This window comes from Cucurbita moschata, unplaced genomic scaffold (genome assembly GCF_002738365.1).
Source record: "Cucurbita moschata cultivar Rifu unplaced genomic scaffold, Cmos_1.0 Cmo_Scf00011, whole genome shotgun sequence".
In the NCBI taxonomy this organism is placed as follows: domain Eukaryota; kingdom Viridiplantae; phylum Streptophyta; class Magnoliopsida; order Cucurbitales; family Cucurbitaceae; genus Cucurbita; species Cucurbita moschata.
In genome coordinates this window covers 4,981,764-4,999,472 of record NW_019268527.1, presented here as the reverse complement: position 1 = coordinate 4,999,472, position 17,709 = coordinate 4,981,764, and the positions used below count along the sequence as shown (strand labels likewise).

The 17,709-nt window shown below is 36.2% G+C and overlaps 2 protein-coding genes across 3 annotated transcripts; one reads left to right on the top strand and one right to left on the bottom strand.

Moving 5' to 3' along the window:
* The first annotated feature begins 1,078 nt into the window (after positions 1-1,078).
* Positions 1,079-3,135, top strand: LOC111449602 (BAG family molecular chaperone regulator 3-like). Of its 2 annotated transcripts, none has more exons than XM_023089562.1 (4): positions 1,079-1,839; positions 1,933-2,195; positions 2,276-2,422; positions 2,506-3,135. In XM_023089562.1, exons 1-4 carry the CDS (start codon positions 1,599-1,601, stop codon positions 2,872-2,874), a joined length of 1,020 nt encoding a protein of 339 aa, XP_022945330.1. In that variant the 5' UTR covers positions 1,079-1,598; the 3' UTR covers positions 2,875-3,135. The 2 variants fall into 2 exon arrangements, with proteins under 2 accessions (XP_022945330.1, XP_022945331.1); XM_023089563.1 differs by having other exon boundaries at positions 1,081-1,839; positions 1,939-2,195.
* Positions 3,136-13,612: 10,477 nt separating this feature from the next.
* Positions 13,613-15,538, bottom strand: LOC111449327 (protein DETOXIFICATION 49-like). The gene has a single exon (XM_023089176.1). The coding sequence runs from the start codon at positions 15,440-15,442 to the stop codon at positions 13,850-13,852; it is 1,593 nt and encodes a 530-aa protein (XP_022944944.1). The 5' UTR covers positions 15,443-15,538; the 3' UTR covers positions 13,613-13,849.
* Positions 15,539-17,709: the final 2,171 nt, after the last annotated feature.

Sequence of the window (17,709 nt, the reverse complement as noted above, 5' to 3'; positions counted from 1 at the left end):
TTTTCAATAGGCTTTACTCATACATGTAATAGACCATCACGTCCTTGAGAAAGACGATCACTATCTCCCTTCACCCTTTTGAGCAAAATGCAATAAAAGGGAGAGATGGATCGACCCCATTCCCTCTACTTTGTAGGAACTATCGAATCACTCTAAGGGTGCCTTTGGTGTCTAAGGTTTGTGAATCCAACAAATGGAACAATTTCGTGCATTTTTTCAAGATCTAAGTCAAAGAAGGTAGCTTGTAATCGTATAAGTCCAGTGCTAGTAGATTTGTCCACTTTGGCCCGTTACGTATTGTCATCAGCGTCACGATTTTTAAAATGCGTCTGTTAGGGAGAAGTCTCAATACCCTTATAAGGAATGCTTCATTACTCTCTCCAACCGATATAGGATTTCACAATCCACCCTATTTAGGGATCCATCGTCTAACACACCACCTGGTATTTGGCGAGCTAATATCATTTGTATCAACCAAAATCCATTGCAAGCAGATATTGTCTGCTTTGATTTATTACTATCTACGTCAACCTAATGATTTTTAAAACGCATATGTTCGGAAGAAGTTTCCACACTCATATAAGAAATGTTTCGTTTCATTCTACAACCAATATGAGATCTCACATAGCTTGTTTGATCCTTACACCCAAACATATACAAGATATGACAATGTTTGACGAACGATTGTGATAGACAAGATAACGAGACACATTTTCACATATATTAAATTAACGAAGCCAATGAGACGAACATAAACCAAATGGATAATTAGGAGATGGAAAACAAAGGGCACATGTAAGTGTTAAGTGTTAATGAATGAGAGGGGAAGGGATCTTTGCTTTGCTTTTAAGACACACAGAAAAACACGAACACAAAACAACACACCATAATACATATAATAATAACGTAATTTTGAGACACAACAGTTCCTCCACACATACGTAATATGTCTCTTCCATTTCCCCTTTTCCTTTATAACCCAACCCACTTCCAACACAACCTTTGGCGGCTTTTCATTTCCCTCTTTTCTTATATAATTTTGCTTATTCCATATATATATATATATATATATATATATATGAGAGTAAATCAACACCCAACTTAGCTGGCCACTCGTTTTTATGTTTTCTTTCCTCCCTTTTCTCTTTCTGCTCTTCGCTGCCTTCGTCCCTCGGTTTGTAGAGGGATTTTCTCGGGAAAGTTTGAGACTTTAGCAAGTGGGGTGGGGAAATTTTTCGCAGGGGAGGCGATTGGTGGCTGATTTGGGCGCAACCCGATTCTCTGTGGCCTGACAGATTCTGGGTTCTTCGGATTTGAGTCAAAGGAGAAACCCCATTTGAATTTAAGAACAAGAATCGGATGAAATTTTGGCGATTGGGGGCTTTTGATTTTGATTTTGTTTCTCAATACCTGTTTTAGACGCGTGGCTTTTGCAATTTGCTTCGACAACTCTGTTAATGCTGGCGTCACTGCCTTTTTCAACGATAATCTCTTGACGTCTATTGGGTGGGTCTTTTTCCATTTCTTTAACAGATCGCCTAAGAAAAATTTCCACACCGTTGAGATCTGCTGCTTTCCGATTGGTTCTTCAGTCAAAGATGATGAAAATGAAGACGAAAACGACAGGGCTGTCTCAGATTAAGGGTAGTTCCGCAGTCGGTGACGGTGGTGGAGACGGTCAGCTGATGGATTGGGAATTACGGCCAGGGGGAATGCTTGTTCAGAAGAGAAACGCTGATTCCGACCGGGAATCAACTCCGGCGCCGCCGACGATTAGAGTTAGAGTCAAATACGGCTCTAATTACCACGAACTTAGTATCAGTTCACAAGCCACATTTGGTGATGACCCTTTTCTTGTATCCAAATTTCTGAGAAACCCAAATGAATTGGAGGCTGATTTTCTGTTTTGTCGGTGTTTTTTGTTGGTTTGAGTTGCAGGGGAGTTGAAGAAGATGTTGGTCGGACCGACAGGATTGCACCATCAAGATCAGAAGCTGTTCTTCAAGAAAAAAGAGAGAGATTCAAAGGCGTTTCTGGACATTTCTGGAGTGAAAAACAAATCAAAGATTGTTGTAATGGAAGACCCAATTAGCCAAGAAAGAAGGTATGTTGAGATGAGGAAGAACGCCAAAATGGAGAAAGCTTCAAAATCTATATCAGAAATCAGCTTGGAAGTTGATAAACTTGCAGGACAGGTAAATTGTTTGTTTTGTTTTGTTTTGTTTGGTCTTTTTTGGGGAATCAAAGGTTAATGTTGTAATGGCAAAACACATAGGTTTCTGCATTGGAATCTGTGATTTGTAAAGGTGGGAAGGTTGCTGAGAATAATGTGTTGAATTTGATTGATTTGTTGATGAATGAATTGCTTAAATTGGATGCCATTATGGGAGATGGAGATGTCAAATTGCAGAGGAAAATGCAGGTTTGGTTATTATGTTCTTCATTTTCCTGTTGTTCTTGAGCTAAAACGACACAATTTTGAACCATTTTGATCGTTTCTTGTAGGTAAAAAGAGTGCAAAAATATGTTGAAACTCTTGATTTGTTGAAGATTAAGAACTCCATGGCTACAATTCAAACACAAACTCACAACACCACCAACAATTCTAATCATCAAAGACAAACAAGTAGGCCTTCCTTCGCAAACAACAAACTATCAACAATTCAAGAGGAGCAGCAGCAGCCCCGCGACGACCTTATCGACCTCGACGATTCTCTACAATGTCAGCAATCTCCTCCGCATTCGACGAGGTCGACGGTGTCCTCCGGTACTGTGGTGACAACAAAATGGGAGATATTCGATTCGTCCTCATCGGTTGCACCCGCCGAGCATCCCGTCCCACCGCCGAGGTTCAACTGGGAATTCTTCGATTGAGAGAGAGAGGCAGTAGATTTCGTGAGGCTGTGTGATTTGAATTCAGATTTAGGTGGCTTGGTCCCTTATGATAATATGAGGAGCCTTTTGATTCTTTAGTGTATTTAGATGGAAATTTAGAGTGACACCTCCCTCTTCAGGAAATAAATGGATCATCACTTCTGTTCTTTATTTTTTGTTTGGCATTTTGGAGTTCATTCTCCCTCTCCCCCATTTGTATCCTCTTCCTTTTTCACCTTATAAAACAACACATCTCTACCAGATTCTCTTCCTTTGTTTCTCTGTTTGAGTTTCACAGACACCTTCAGATTCAAGACAGAGCTACTACCTTATTTCTTCCAAATTCAAAAGCTCCCTTCTTCTCCGTCTGTCTAGGAGATTCTACCTCAAGGGAATGAAACATTGTTTATAAGAGTGTAAAAATCCCTCCCTATTAGACGTGTTCTAAGGAAGCACGAAAGGGAAAACCCAAAGAGAACACACTATCTACTAGCTATGGATTTGGGCGGTTACCAATTGTGAAATCCCATATTCATTGGGGAGGAGAACGAAACACCCTTTATAAGGGTGTGGAAACCTCTTCCTAGCAAACACGTTTTAGAACTTTGAGGGGAAACCTAAAAGGGAAACCCCAAAGAAAACAATATCTGCTAGCGGTGGACTTGGGCCGTTACACCAATGGTATCAAAGCCAGACACTGGATGGTATGCCAACAAGGACATTGAGCACCAAAGGGAAGTGGACACTAGGTGGTGTGCCACCAATGGTAACAAGGACACTGAGCACCAAAGGAAAATGGACATTAGGTTGGTGTGCCACCAATGCCAACAAGGACACTGAGCACCAAAGGGAAGTGGACACTAGATGGTGTGCCACGAATGCCAACAAGGACACTGAACACCAAAGGGAAGTGGACACTAGGTGGTGTGCCACCAAGGACACCAAGTCTTGAAGGGGATGAACAGTGAGCTGTGTACCGGTGAGGACTTTAGGCCTTGAAGGAGGGTGGATATTGAGCAGTGTGCTAGCGAAGACGTTGAGCCTGAAAGGGGGTAAATGTGAGATCCCACGTCAGTCGGAGAAAGGTAGGGTTGGTAACTCTCTCTCTTTGTTAACAAAAAGTTGATCTCTTTCTCTCTGAAAATTAGGCCATAATTTAGAAGCAATGATTGGTTTTCTGTGGATGGTTCCAGGATGTATATGAAGCAGAAGGGATTAATGCGAAGAAAACAATGATGTTCCAAGACAAGGGTCCTTAGTGTGGGGGCTACAAACAGACAAAGGAATTGGTTCTTGATGAAGATGATTAAAGAATATGATACCTTTTCCTTTATATTAAGTATATCATATCATTATCTGGGATGATGGGAGTTCTCATCCCTCACAAGGCTTTCCATATTCAGAAATGTTGGCCTTCTTTTGGGTTTCTTTTTGGTTCTCTCAAGCAATAAAGGGAAGTCACAACAACTCTTCCATTGCCTTTCTGTGAAGCAAAGAAGCGAAGAGGTAATCATAGTAGAAAGGCTCAAACTTCAATCCATCAAAAGGCTATAAAGAAGGAATGATAATAAGAATTATTGCTTATGCCTACTCACACTTCTGCAATGGAAATGGACAAATCAGCAACTTAGCAACCAAAAGTATCAACTATCATACCCATCATGATTGCCAAAAGAAACCCATTTGGGGAATACTTAAAACATTATACTTTGATGAATGGATAATCTCTTTAAGCATAGTTAAGTGGTTATTATTATAGAGATCGATAGTTCTCGATCTTTCTCATTTGAAATTGTTGTTTTTCGTTCTTCTCTTCTCTATTTTTTATTGTTAAGATGTTAGATCCCACGTCGGTTCGAGAGGGGAACAAAACATTCTTTGTAAGGGTGTAGAAACCTCTCCCTAGTAGACGCGTTTTAAAATCGTGAGGCTGACGGCGATGCGTAACAAAGTGGACAATATCTACTAGTGGTGGGCTTGGACTGTTACAAATGGTATCAGAGCTTGACATCGGGCAGTGTGCCAACAAGGATGCTAAGCCTCAAACGGGGGTAGATTGTGAGATCCCATATCGGTTGGAGAGGGGAACGAGTGTTAGCAATGACGATAGGTCTCAAAGAGAGGTGGATTATGAGATCTCGCATTTGTTGGAGAAGGGAATGAGTGCCAACAAAGACGTTGGGTCTTGAAGGGGATGGATTGTGAGATCCCACATCGATTGGAGAGGAGAACGAAACATTCTTTGTAAGGGTGTAGAAACCTCTCTCTAGCAGACGAGCTTTAAAATCGTGATTCTGACGGCGATACATAACATACCAAAGTGGACAATATCTGCTAGAGGTGGGTTTTGACTGTTACAAACGGTATCAAAGTTCGACATCGGGCAGTGTGCCAACGAGGACGCTAGGTCTCGAAGAGGGGTAGATTGTGAGATCCCATATCAGTTGGAGAGGGAAACAAGTGCTAGCGATGACGATAGGTCCCGAAGAGAGGTGGATTGTGGGATCTCACATCGGTTGGAGGGAGAAGGGAATGAGTGCCAACGAAGACGCTAGGCCCTGAAGGGGGTGGATTGTGAGATTCCACATCGGTTGGAGAGGGGAACAAAACATTTTTTATAAAAGTGTGAAAACCTCTCCCTAGCATATGCGTTTTAAAATCAAGAGTGTGGAAACCTCTCTCTAGTATACGTGTTTTAAAACCATGAAGCTGATGACGATACGTAACGGACCAAAACTTAGATGGCAAAGCCACAAATATTGAAGTTGTATAAACCCAATGAGCCCAAGTATTAATTGGGTTAGGCACAAGGCTCATTCTATCATCCAAGTAAAGCAAAGCCCTCAACTTTTGAACACATATAGAATAGGCCTACAAGCGGTGTATCTTGCACATCGAATGGGTATCAATTTGAATCGAAAGCTCTCCACTTGGAGGCATTAAAGAAAAGAACCAAAAAAAGGGGGCCAACTTGTTGTCCTTTTTGAACACGTTGCTTAGAAAGTCAAAGAAAGTGGAAAGGTGATGCTCAACATACAGTGCCAAAGACAGTTTCAAAGCTAAAACAATGGCCACAACTTCAAGCCATTACAACCTAAGTTTGAGATAATTGAAACACTAAAAGGATATGACCATAAATCACTTACCTTTTGAACACACTTTTTGAGATGGATCCTTCAAAGAAAAAGGGAGAAGCCAAACCCACAAGTTTTCTTGGCTGTTCATATTAAACTTCTCATCAACTTGTCCGTTTCATAATCGACATCTCGTGTTTCTTAATTACCCGACTAAACTATCATCAACTTCTCATGTATTTGACCACATCGAGCCCTCTAATCAACCTATAATAAACTTTTTTTTTTATAATTATTGTTTCGATATTTAAACCATATTATAACAATACGGGTTACGAAATATGATTGATTGGTAAAGCTGAAACAAAAAGGTTGTATTTTTATACGTATGGATAAAAGGGCATGTGTGTAAAAATTTTATCTCCTCCTCATACTTTATAGGAACCATTATTCATTCCGAGCATAAACTCTCATGACTTTGCTTTTCGTACCTCGTACCAATGGAGATAATGCTCCTACTGTCTCCATTGTATCGAGACCTATTAGTAGAGATATTCGTTCTATCCATTTATGTATTGAAATGATAGATCATGATTATATCACGTATGACGTAGGACTATTGAGACGTTGTTTTCGAAAATCTCAAATGAAATTGGGTTTAGAAAAGATCCAACTTTCACTACTTTTGTTTATTATATTCAAAGTTAAAAAAGGTGTCGCACATCTTTGAATTGAATTTGGTTTCAAGCTTTGATTTTTATTTAGTTTTTTCTTGATCGGTGCAAAATGAGACAAACCCACTAGTCTTTGGGCAACCCGTTGTGATAATCAATGCAAAATTCTCCAACTCAATACTCTGTGAACCTCAAATTTGAATCAATCTCTCAAAAATTACACGTATAATCTCGAGTTAATATAATACTAATAAATTAGGCCACGTTCGATAACTATTTAGTTTTTGAAAATTACACGTATAAATAATGAAACGAAAAAAATTCATAGGTGGAAATAGATTTCTCAACTCAATTTTCACGAAAAAAAAAAATCAAATGGTTATCAAACGAGATCTTATTGTAAGACAGCCATATTTGAAATTTGTCATCTTCCAACATGGAGGATAAAGTATAAGACAGCCATGTTTGAAACTCGATGTATACCCATGTTCGTGAAATTCAATGCTTTTAATTTAATTGTTGATTTTATCCTATTTAATTCAAAAGGTTGAATATTTGATTTAGAATAATGTGCAATAATCAATGAAGTAGGTAATAATTTATTCTCATTAACCTTATTAATTTTCATTAACCATGTTTATAATTAATCTAATTACAAGTTATTTTCAAATTGAGTTTGTTTTATCTTTTTTATAATAATAGTAATTAAAATAAAAGTGATGTATTTGATATATGCCTAACTAATTAGGCACTATCTTTTTATTTTTTTTATTTTTTTTATTTTCCTTTTTTCATTTTTTAAAATTAATTTTCATAGGGCATTATTTAAATTCCCTTGTCACAATGACAAAGATGGGTATCTTATTCTTTAAATATGATTCTATATAATTTGTATTTTTTTAAAATAATAATATGCTTTTAGTAATAAAATTCAAAATACATTTATTTATTTATATTTAATGCTAATAGATTACGTAAATATGAGTGTGATTAATTTAACAGGAAATTATTTATCCAAGTTGACAATAAATATAAATACTTTAAAAAAATAAGATTATTAAAAGAAGGGGTGGGAGGTTGAATTTGAAATAAATAAAAATTTATTATTATTATTATTATTATTATTAGTATTTAAATTGAAAAAAACAATTTTTTTTTTTTTTTTGGGGCATCCGGGATCTTGCCGCGACTTTTGCCAGCCGCTGCGCGTCGTAATCAACAAGTTCGGCGCGTGATATCGGAACCTTCTAAAAGTGAAAGTGGGGGAGTGGGTGGATGTGGTTATTTTGCATACCAACGGAACTGACGCTGCTTTTGGAAAAATCTCACCCTCTTAATCCACCTCTCTAATTCCCACACGTCACCCTACACGCGTGGATCTCACTTGCTGACGTCCTAACTCTACCGACGAACTCGCTTTTATTTATTTATTTAATGACTTCCTCTACTCTATTGGTCAACTCTTCTCCCACCGTTTATAATTTCATTTTTAATTAAATTATAATTTTTAATATCACACCCGAGAAAACAAAGAGTACATGAATGAACCCAAACTACATCTAAATGAAAGTGATTTTGAAAATAAAATAACTAAAAAAAACTTTAAAAAATGAAAGTTACTATTTATATCAGCAATATGTGCTTTCATTCTCGAGGATTCAATCATAGGAACTATCAATTATTGACGACTAAGCGAGAAGTAGGTAATCCGAACATCGTTGTTAGAGTACATAAATTTTTAAGTTTGTGGTAATTTCCCATATTTTTAAAGGATTTTAATTTTAATAAAATTTTTAATTGTTTAAAAATTTTAATCATTAATATGCCTAATATTGAAATTGTAAAAATTATTAAATTTTTTTAAAAAGTATTTATGAATTCTTAGGCAACAAGGGAGAAAGCTTGTAATTAATTTTTTTAAAATAAAAAACTAGAAAATAATGGAAATCACTATTGTTTAGTTACTACAATTTATTTTTCAATTTAATTATTAATAATCTTCTTGAGTATTTTCAAATATAGAAATTCAAGAAAAAGAAACAAATAAGATTTAATAATAATAATAAATAAAAAAGCGTGCAAGGAAAAAAGAAAACCATTGGATAAAATATTTTAAATTTCTAATATTCCTTTTTTTTTTTTTTACATAAAAGAGTATTTAAATTAGTGGTTAGTACGGAGGGGAGGAGTGTGAACAAACCTTTATTTATTTATTTATTATTTTTAAAAGTAAGGAACAAAAAAGCATCATAGTAACCTAGTTTCCTTATTTAATAATAATATTTTCTCCTTTAAAAAAAAAAAAAAACAAAAACAAAAGTAAAAGTAAAAAACTTGTATTATTCCCTCCTCCACCTCCTCCACCTTGATGTATAATCCCATTCATTCGTTTTCATCTCTAAGGTCTCACAATCCACCTTTATAGGTACTGTTAGACGAACACGACTCTCCACAATGATATGATATTGTCCACTTTGAGCTTCCCAAAACGTCTCATTCCAATGAAGAGAGTATTCTTTGTTTATAAACCCATGATATTCCCTAAATTAGTCGATGTGGGACTTTCATCATCCAACAGAGACCACTGTTCTCGCTGGCACACCCGATGTCAAGCTCTAATACAATTTATAACAGTTCAATCCTAACGCTAACAAATATTATTTGCTTTGACCCGTTACTGTCAATCTCACGATTTAAAAATGCGTATATTAAGAAGAGATTTTTACACTCCTATAAGAAATGTGTCGTTCTCTCGAGTGGCGTGAGTTGTTGAAGAATTCAAAGTTTGATGATGTTAGATTAATGGTAATGTTGAAACTAAGTTATGTTATTATTTATAAGTCCACCATTTGAAGCTGTAGAGAGACAAAGTTTGACTTTGTAGCTGCAACATCAGCTAAGGGAAAAAAACTGCTTGATTTTGCATGGCTTGGAATCCACGAATCTGTTCCCTCTACACCCACCAGAAATATATATATATATCTGTAGAATATATATATAGAGAGAGAGAAAGAGAGAAGAAGAATCCAAGTAGAGGAGCTGGCCATATGAGAGGGGTGAGAAAGTGACGCCCAACTCTGCATGCAATGTGGTGCGGTGATGTGTTTGTTTGTGGCCTTTGGGTTGGCCTTTTCGTGGCGGCGAAGAGCCCTATCTTCACACGCCATCTCTTTCTCTTTGCCCATTCATATCCTTCAAACACCCCTTCTTATAAATTAATATATTCCCATCCTTCCATGATTCACGTTTTTATTATCTTTTTTCTATTCTACCATAACTCCCGCAACTCGATCAATTTAGACCATCTAACTTAAACCAAAAATAGTAAGTTGGGTTAGTGATGCTGTAACGACTCAGATCCAATATTGTCTTCTTTGAGCTTTTCTTTTCGAGCTTCCCCTCATGTCGTCTGCTAGGGGAAGGTGGGGAAGGTTTCCACACCCTTATAAATGGTGGTTTGTTCTCCTCCCAACGAATATGGGACATCACAATCCACCCCCTTCGGGGCCCAGCGTCCTCACTAGCACTCTTTCCTTCCTTCAATCGATGTGGGACTGCCCCCAAATCCACCTCCCTTTGGGGCCGAGTGTTCTTACTGGCACACCGTCCGGTGTCTGGCTCTGATACCATTTGTAACGACCCAGATCCACCGCTAGCAGATATTGTCCTCTTTGGGCTTTCCCTTGCAGGCTTCCCCTCAAGGCTTTAGAACGCGTCTGCTAGGGGAAGGTTTCCACACCCTTATAAATGGTGGTTTGTTCTCCTCTCCAACCAATGTGAGACATCACAGATGCACTGCAACGTGGTGAATGTACAATCTAACAACTCAACCTAATCAAACCCAGAAATACAAGGTTGATTAAGTTGGGATGAAATGGGTTGTGAACATTATTTATTTGGGTCGATCGGGTCAACAACCCAACCAACATGAAATTTTTGGTTGGTTCAAAAGATATCTTCTACTCATCGTTATTATTTCATGCTAAATAAGTCAACGTTTATATAATGATTGGTATCTCTAATAATGCTAACGACAAAAACTATATGGGATTCATATGACTAAATTTATAATTGAAGCTTAGTCATTCTGTTTGTTGTTGTTTGTATATATTTATTTGCAAAGGGTCATCATGCATGATAAGAATCAATAAATGCACTTTATTATCTTAACTAGGTTCACGATCAACTTTAATATACACATCAATCAATCTCCATTATTAAAGATCATATAAAAAAATATAATATAAAATACATAATATTATACAACGTTTCTAAGTTAAAAGCTAAAAGAAATAATTATCAAATAATTTTATAGTAATTAATTATTAAAATTTGACTTAATTTTCTTTCTAAATCTCGAGCGACACGAATCTTTTAGAGTTTAATGTGAGCCTTTGAATGTGTTTAGTGTCACGTCACTTACAAATAAAAATTATAGTTAATTAATTAGTTGTAGAGAATTTTAAACCGCTTTTATTTGAAAGAATCGATACGAGGAATTATAAATTTAGTGATGTGATATCGATGTGACTAAAAATGTTGATATTTTTTTAAAAAAATAAAAAATTATAGTAAAAATTATTCTATATGTTTTTTGAAATAGCCTCCACTTCTAATAATAAATGGATATTCCTCATGATTGGAAAACAAATATAAATGGAATATGAGTATTTAATCTTTAATAAATCTTTATAATATGATTAAATGTTGTTTAAATTTATGGGAAAAATGCATTAACATATAAGAATTGGAATGAAATTCATTCTCTAAATTAGTTTATTTTAGAGTTGACAAAATTGGAAGCTTCTACCACAAAATATATATATATATATATATATATATTCATTTGGGATTAAAACTTAGCATATATTCATTTGCATTTGCTCACAAAAAGTGTTCATTTTTAAGAAAAAGGGAGAATAGAGTAATTTTTAGACATGTTATAATATATGTTTGGGTTATTTAGATTAATTTGAAATTTCAGGTCGGTGACTCGAGTAACACGAATAGAGTTCATGACCCAACTCAATCGAACCCTCTATTTTCGGATTGAGCTAGGTTAAGTTGGGTTGTCGAGTTATTATTTTTTAATTATTTAAAAAATTCTACCTATCTACCCTACATATTACATTTATAATTAAAACCCCGTAAAGTTCAAATATCAAACATTTATAAACGACAACACATCACTAAAATTGGTTACATTTTAAAAATTTAATAATTATAAGGTAAGATGAAACTATCGACTTTTGAGATGATAAATAGTGTCTTGTTATTTTGACTATAAAGTATATATTCTCGGGCGCGAGATTAAGATGAATGTATATAATTTGGATGTGAAAAATGGAGATAATAAGGAAGAATTGTCCATATTTTAGAAAATAAAAGCGTGGACCAAATTTTAAAATTTCCAGATTGTAATAAACGTAAATGGAAAAGGATTAAAAGAAGAAAAATGTTGAGAATAATTAATTTGACCAACTAAAGTTTGGGTGGCCCTTTAAAATTTAAATAAATAAATAATAATAATAATAATAAAGACTTGGTCTCTTTGATCCATTTAGTACGTTAAATTTGAAGCTTTTGACCTTAAAAAAAAAAAACAACAACAACCAAAATTGACAGAGTGGTTTCTAGAAAGTCTTAATTAAAACAAATTCTAAGTCGTTAATTTAATTATTTAAATTCCAAGCTTTTGAATTCATGAATGGAGTGAAGAAAATAAATTATTTTGAATACTAATTTAACCCGACCAAACCTAACTATAACCCAATCTCGTAGGTCTTAGAAACCACCGACTATATAAATCTACCCAATCTATTCTACCAGCTATAGAATCATTCGTTACAGGCCTATGGAAATGTGTCCCTAACATACGTGTTTTAAAATCATGATGCAGCGACACGTAACATATCTGTTAGCAGTAGACTTGTGTTGTTATAAATAATATTAGAGCCAGATATCGAGTGGTGTGCTAGTGAAGACGCTGGTCTCCAAATGAGGTTGATTGTGAGCTCCGTTGGAGAGAGAAACGACCCAAAACATGAAACTGATGGTGCAAAGCAGACAATATTTGTTAGAAGTGACACGTACCTTCCCTCCAAGAAAATGCATTTTTCTTTAAAAAAAAAATAAAAAAATCCAAGTCTCAAGTAAAAACGAGAAAGTTTCATGCACTTTTTATAAATTTAATCACATTTTTTTAAAAAAAATACAATTTCTAAGCGTTATTAAATATATCGAAAATAGGTCAAAGAATATATTTTTAGTATAACAAATATAAGGTATGAAAATTGAAATATTCGATCATGTTCAAGCATGAATGAATACTTATTCTTCAAAATTTATAGAAAAAATCGAAGGTGTGACGTATAATTTTATTTAAGAATTTTAAAATCTTAATTATATGAATTTTCATTAATAGTGAGGAATGAAAGCCCATGTGGGTTTCAAAGCACAACCCTACTAAGTTACATTAAATAAACATTAAAATAAATCTTAGAGAGGTCGAAATAGAGTGACATAAGATTTATGAGGCGAATTGTTGACAAAAGATTATATTTAAATTATATAATATGATATGATCAATATTTATATGTTACAGAATCAGCCAAAATAGCTGGCCGCGATTCTTGTATTTTTTTTTTAATTATTCCCATGCATTTATTAATTTCACCATATTATATGGTTTACTTCTAAGATCCTCAACCTCTTGAATCTTTGTATTATTTAAATTTTTTCCTTACACCTCACGTTTCTCTATATATATATATTCGATTAAGAGGCCGGTTCCGGTAACAACTCAATTTCAAATCCACTGCTAAGAGATATGTTATTGTCAGTCTCAAGAATATTTTGTTCCTCGCTCCGACTAACGTGGGATCTTACAGACTGATTCAAATATTCATTCCACTTAATATAGAGATCGAAAAGGCGAGAGAAAGAGGAAATAGAGGTATGCTCGAGTTGAGTAGAACGGAGAGATACGAGTAATTGAATTTTGGTTCATATAGTTGATTGTAATATAGCAACCATTATCACCCACATGATCAAAATCCAACAATGTATAAGAACCTATTTCTGCCTTCTGTACGACCACCACCCAAAAAATTTAATATTTTTTTTTCTATCAAAAAAAAAAAAAAAAAAACGGATTAAACGGATTAAACGGATTATGTCATCAACTTCATCGTCAATGTCACAAATTTTAGTTCCGATCAGCTGAAATTAGCAGCAATCTTCCTTGTTCTTAGGAATAAGTGATTGAGCTTCCACCGCTTCATCGCCGCTACCGGTTAGCTTCTTAGCTCTAATCGCTTCAAATTCCCAATCTGTAAAGCCCAAAACTACCAACATCGCAGCCGCACAGCATCCCTGCGCCGCCAGTAGTCCCAGCCACAGTCCCCGGAAATCGAACCCACCGTAGAATGATAGCCCCACCGCCACTGGCATACCCACCAAATAAAAACATCCTAAATTTATATTCGCCCCGATTTTAGGCCTGGCTGTTCCTCTCAATACGCCGCAGCCCGTCGTCTGTGGGCAGTTCCCGAGCTCGCATAGTCCGATTATGGGGAGCACCATCGTCGTTAATGCTATGATCTCTTTATCTTCTGTGAACATACTCGTCCAAATCTTTCTTATTGAAACTGCGAAAAACAGGGCAGAGATTCCCAATACGAAGCTGCAAGACAGCCCAACAATGGCGGCTAATTTTGCCTTCTTTGGCTGCTCTGCCCCCAATTCATTCCCCACCCTTGTCGACACGCTGAAGCTCAACGAAGATGGGAATATGTAAATCAATGCCGTGGTTTGAATCAAAATGCCCATTGACGCCACCGTGGCTTTGGGGTTTAGCAGCAGGCCACAGAGCAAGATCATGATTTCATACCACCACCACTCGAGGCAGACGGATACGCAGCTTGGAATTGCCAAATTGAGAAGCTTCCCCCATTCTTTGAAGCATTCAAGCGAGAATCCTCCCCATGTTTCCTTATGAACTTGGAAGATTACTATATAGAGAATCAAAGAAGCCACCAAGTTGAAGTTTGTCCAAACCCCTGCTATTGCAACTCCTCGAATGCCCAAATTGAGATAAGAAACAAGAAAATAATTGATGGGTATGTGGAGAAAGATCGAAAAAGTGGCGCAGAAAGTGAGAGGGAGCGTTATGGATTGGGTTCGGAGGTAAATTCGAAGTGGGTGGATGAGGGATTGAGCGAAGAGGTCAGGAACAGAGTAGAGAAGGAACAATTGAGCATGGTGGGCAATGGATTCGTCCTGTTTGCAAATCAAAAGGATAGGCTTGACGTTGAGCCAGAGAATTGAAATGGGTATTGAAATCAAGGAGAGGAGAAGAATGGTCCTCTGCAGAGCAAGGCCAAGGAGAGTGAATTTCTTGGCGCCGAAGGCTTGTCCGCAGATGGGTTCCATGCCGATGGCGAGGCCAGAGAGAATGGAGTAGCCGGTGATGTTGGCAAAGCCGAGAGCGAGGGATCCGCCGGCGAGAGAGAGCTCGCCAAGGCGGCCGAGGAAGAGCATGGAAATGAGGGAGCGGGAGTAGAGGAGGAGGCTGGTGAGGATCATGGGGAAGGCGATTTGGGCAATGGAAAAGGCCTCTCCAAGGGCCAAGGAGAAATGGGTATCAATTTGTTTGGTTGGTTTATGGTGGCTTTGTTGGGATGTCGGGGGCTGAGGGATCAAAGGGTTTGTAAAATGCATATTGGAAGGCTTCAAAGAGTGATTAATTGAGTTAAGGTAAGCAACTTCATCGTCGTCGCCGCATAATCTGCTGGGGTTCGAACAACTTACACGACACATAATTTGGAGAGCAGAGGATTAAAGACTTAATACGAAGACAGAGACAGAGACAGAGAGAGAGAGAGTCGGAGGGGGGTTTTCTGCTAAAGACATGACTAAATGAGTCCCTTTTATAGCTTATCAGACGAAGAGGAAGCGCGTAAACTCCTCCTCTCTCTTTCTTACATATTTTTTAATACATAAAAAAGATCTTACATGTTTTTTACGCTATTTGGGAGTGTCCCTCCTTCAACTCTATATTTTAAACCCTACACATCCATTTGATTCCTATACTTTATAGTCACGACGAGTTGATATTCGATACACAAAGTTTTTTTATAGTTCAACGAGTCACGAATATTTAAACTTCTAACTTTCTTGTAGTTTCAGTAACTGCCTTTGATACCATTAAAGAGGACAATATCTACTACCGATAAACTTAAACTATTACAAATAGTATCAGACACTGAGTGGCGAGCCAGTGAGTACGTTGGGCTCACCAAGAAGATGGGTTGTGAGATCCCACATCAGTTGGAGAGAGAAATGAAACATTCTCCTCTAAGTTGATGGCGATACGTAATGTGCCAAATCAGACAATGCTACATGCACTGGGTTGGTTCATATGATAGGAAAATCCAAACCCCAAATCATTTGCATGAATCATCAATGAAAAGGGCTGCGAAATAGGTTGGTGAATATGAATGCAAAGGAACACATATGATTATAATTATGAGCTTGTTATTACATCATCATAAGGACATAGGTATTTGAGGTAAGAGTACAAAATTAGATTCATATTGGAGATGGGCAGTCTACTTCTTTGACTCATGTGGTTTACCAAGGTTGATATGGATAGAGGGTTTGAAGTGGATTGGTCTCTCTTAGCTTAGTAAGAAACATAAGAGGAAGCTCCCATGAATTGACACTTCTTGAATTGTTTGAAACAAGAACAAAAAGAACAGCGGCTTGGTCTTAAAAACGTGTGGAGAAAAGGTCCAAATAATCATCATCCAATCTTCATCTCCATCCACATAATATACCCAACAAATATCAATACCCTTATTGCTTCAAACATTCCATTCCCATTTTTGACAATTTTTGAAAAGGAATATCCTTTTTAACTTGGAGAGAACGTTTTCGTGTTTTCTCGCTAACCCTTTTTAGATTTGGTGACCCTTTCGGTGGTACCTCTGTCTCGGGCGTGCTTTTGAAGTTAAGTATCACATAAAATGGAACGATGTGTTTGAGAAGAAAAATTGATACTCGTTCTATTCAATAATCGAATGTTACCTATCTAATGTTATATTCATTGAACATATTTCAAAATTATTCTGAGAAAAAGAATTAATTCATGAAGAGTATATTTATTAAAATAATGAATCGCAAGAGGATGAGGATGCATTGAATTTGAGGCATGCATTCTCTATCCATTATCATCCTCATCTTCATCAATCTCTTATCTCTTAAGCTATGAAATGAAAACATCTCTTCTAAGTAAATTAGTTTATTGGATTATTGGATTATGACTATGATTACTGTATCATAGAATTCAAACCGAAAAATAATTGTAGTTGAAATTAAATAGAGTTCGGCAAATCAGAAGCTTGCTTAGACATGATTACTTACTTAAAAGAGATTCGAATAATTGAAACAAAAAGAAGGTGTTTTGAAACGTAATGATCTCAAACGATGAACACTAGCCACAAATATTGCATTTTTCTTAGTATTTTACAACTTCGGATTTGGTCTCCACCATAATGTTGTTAGCAACTCAATCAGTCTTTTTTGACCATAAATGTTTCAAACTTACTTACTATTTATAATATACCCGACTTTAATGTAATATTTATGCCTATGTCAAAAAGGTTCATTTTTTAAGGTTAAATTAAGTTTATGTTGACATAACACGCCGAAAGTGATCTGATATATAATGAACTTTATTACATTATTCAAAACCGGTCGAACTTTTAAACGTTTAAATTTCAATTAGATCTCGATTAGAATCTTTGAAGAGTTAATAGCAAATTAATTAGGTATGGTATGAATTAAAACTTGAAAAAGGGTTTGAATATGTGGAAGCAACAACCCCACCATATTAAAAGAAAATCTTTTGTTAATTAAATATACGATGAAATGTAAAAGATTCCTTTCTTCAACATAAGTCTCTAGCTAAAATCCCACTAAATTATCCCTATTTTGTTTAAATTTTCATCACCATTCGACCGAGAATAATTGTAAGTTTACTATCAGTTAAATGGGCACGATACCCATTAACATGTTAGAGGTCG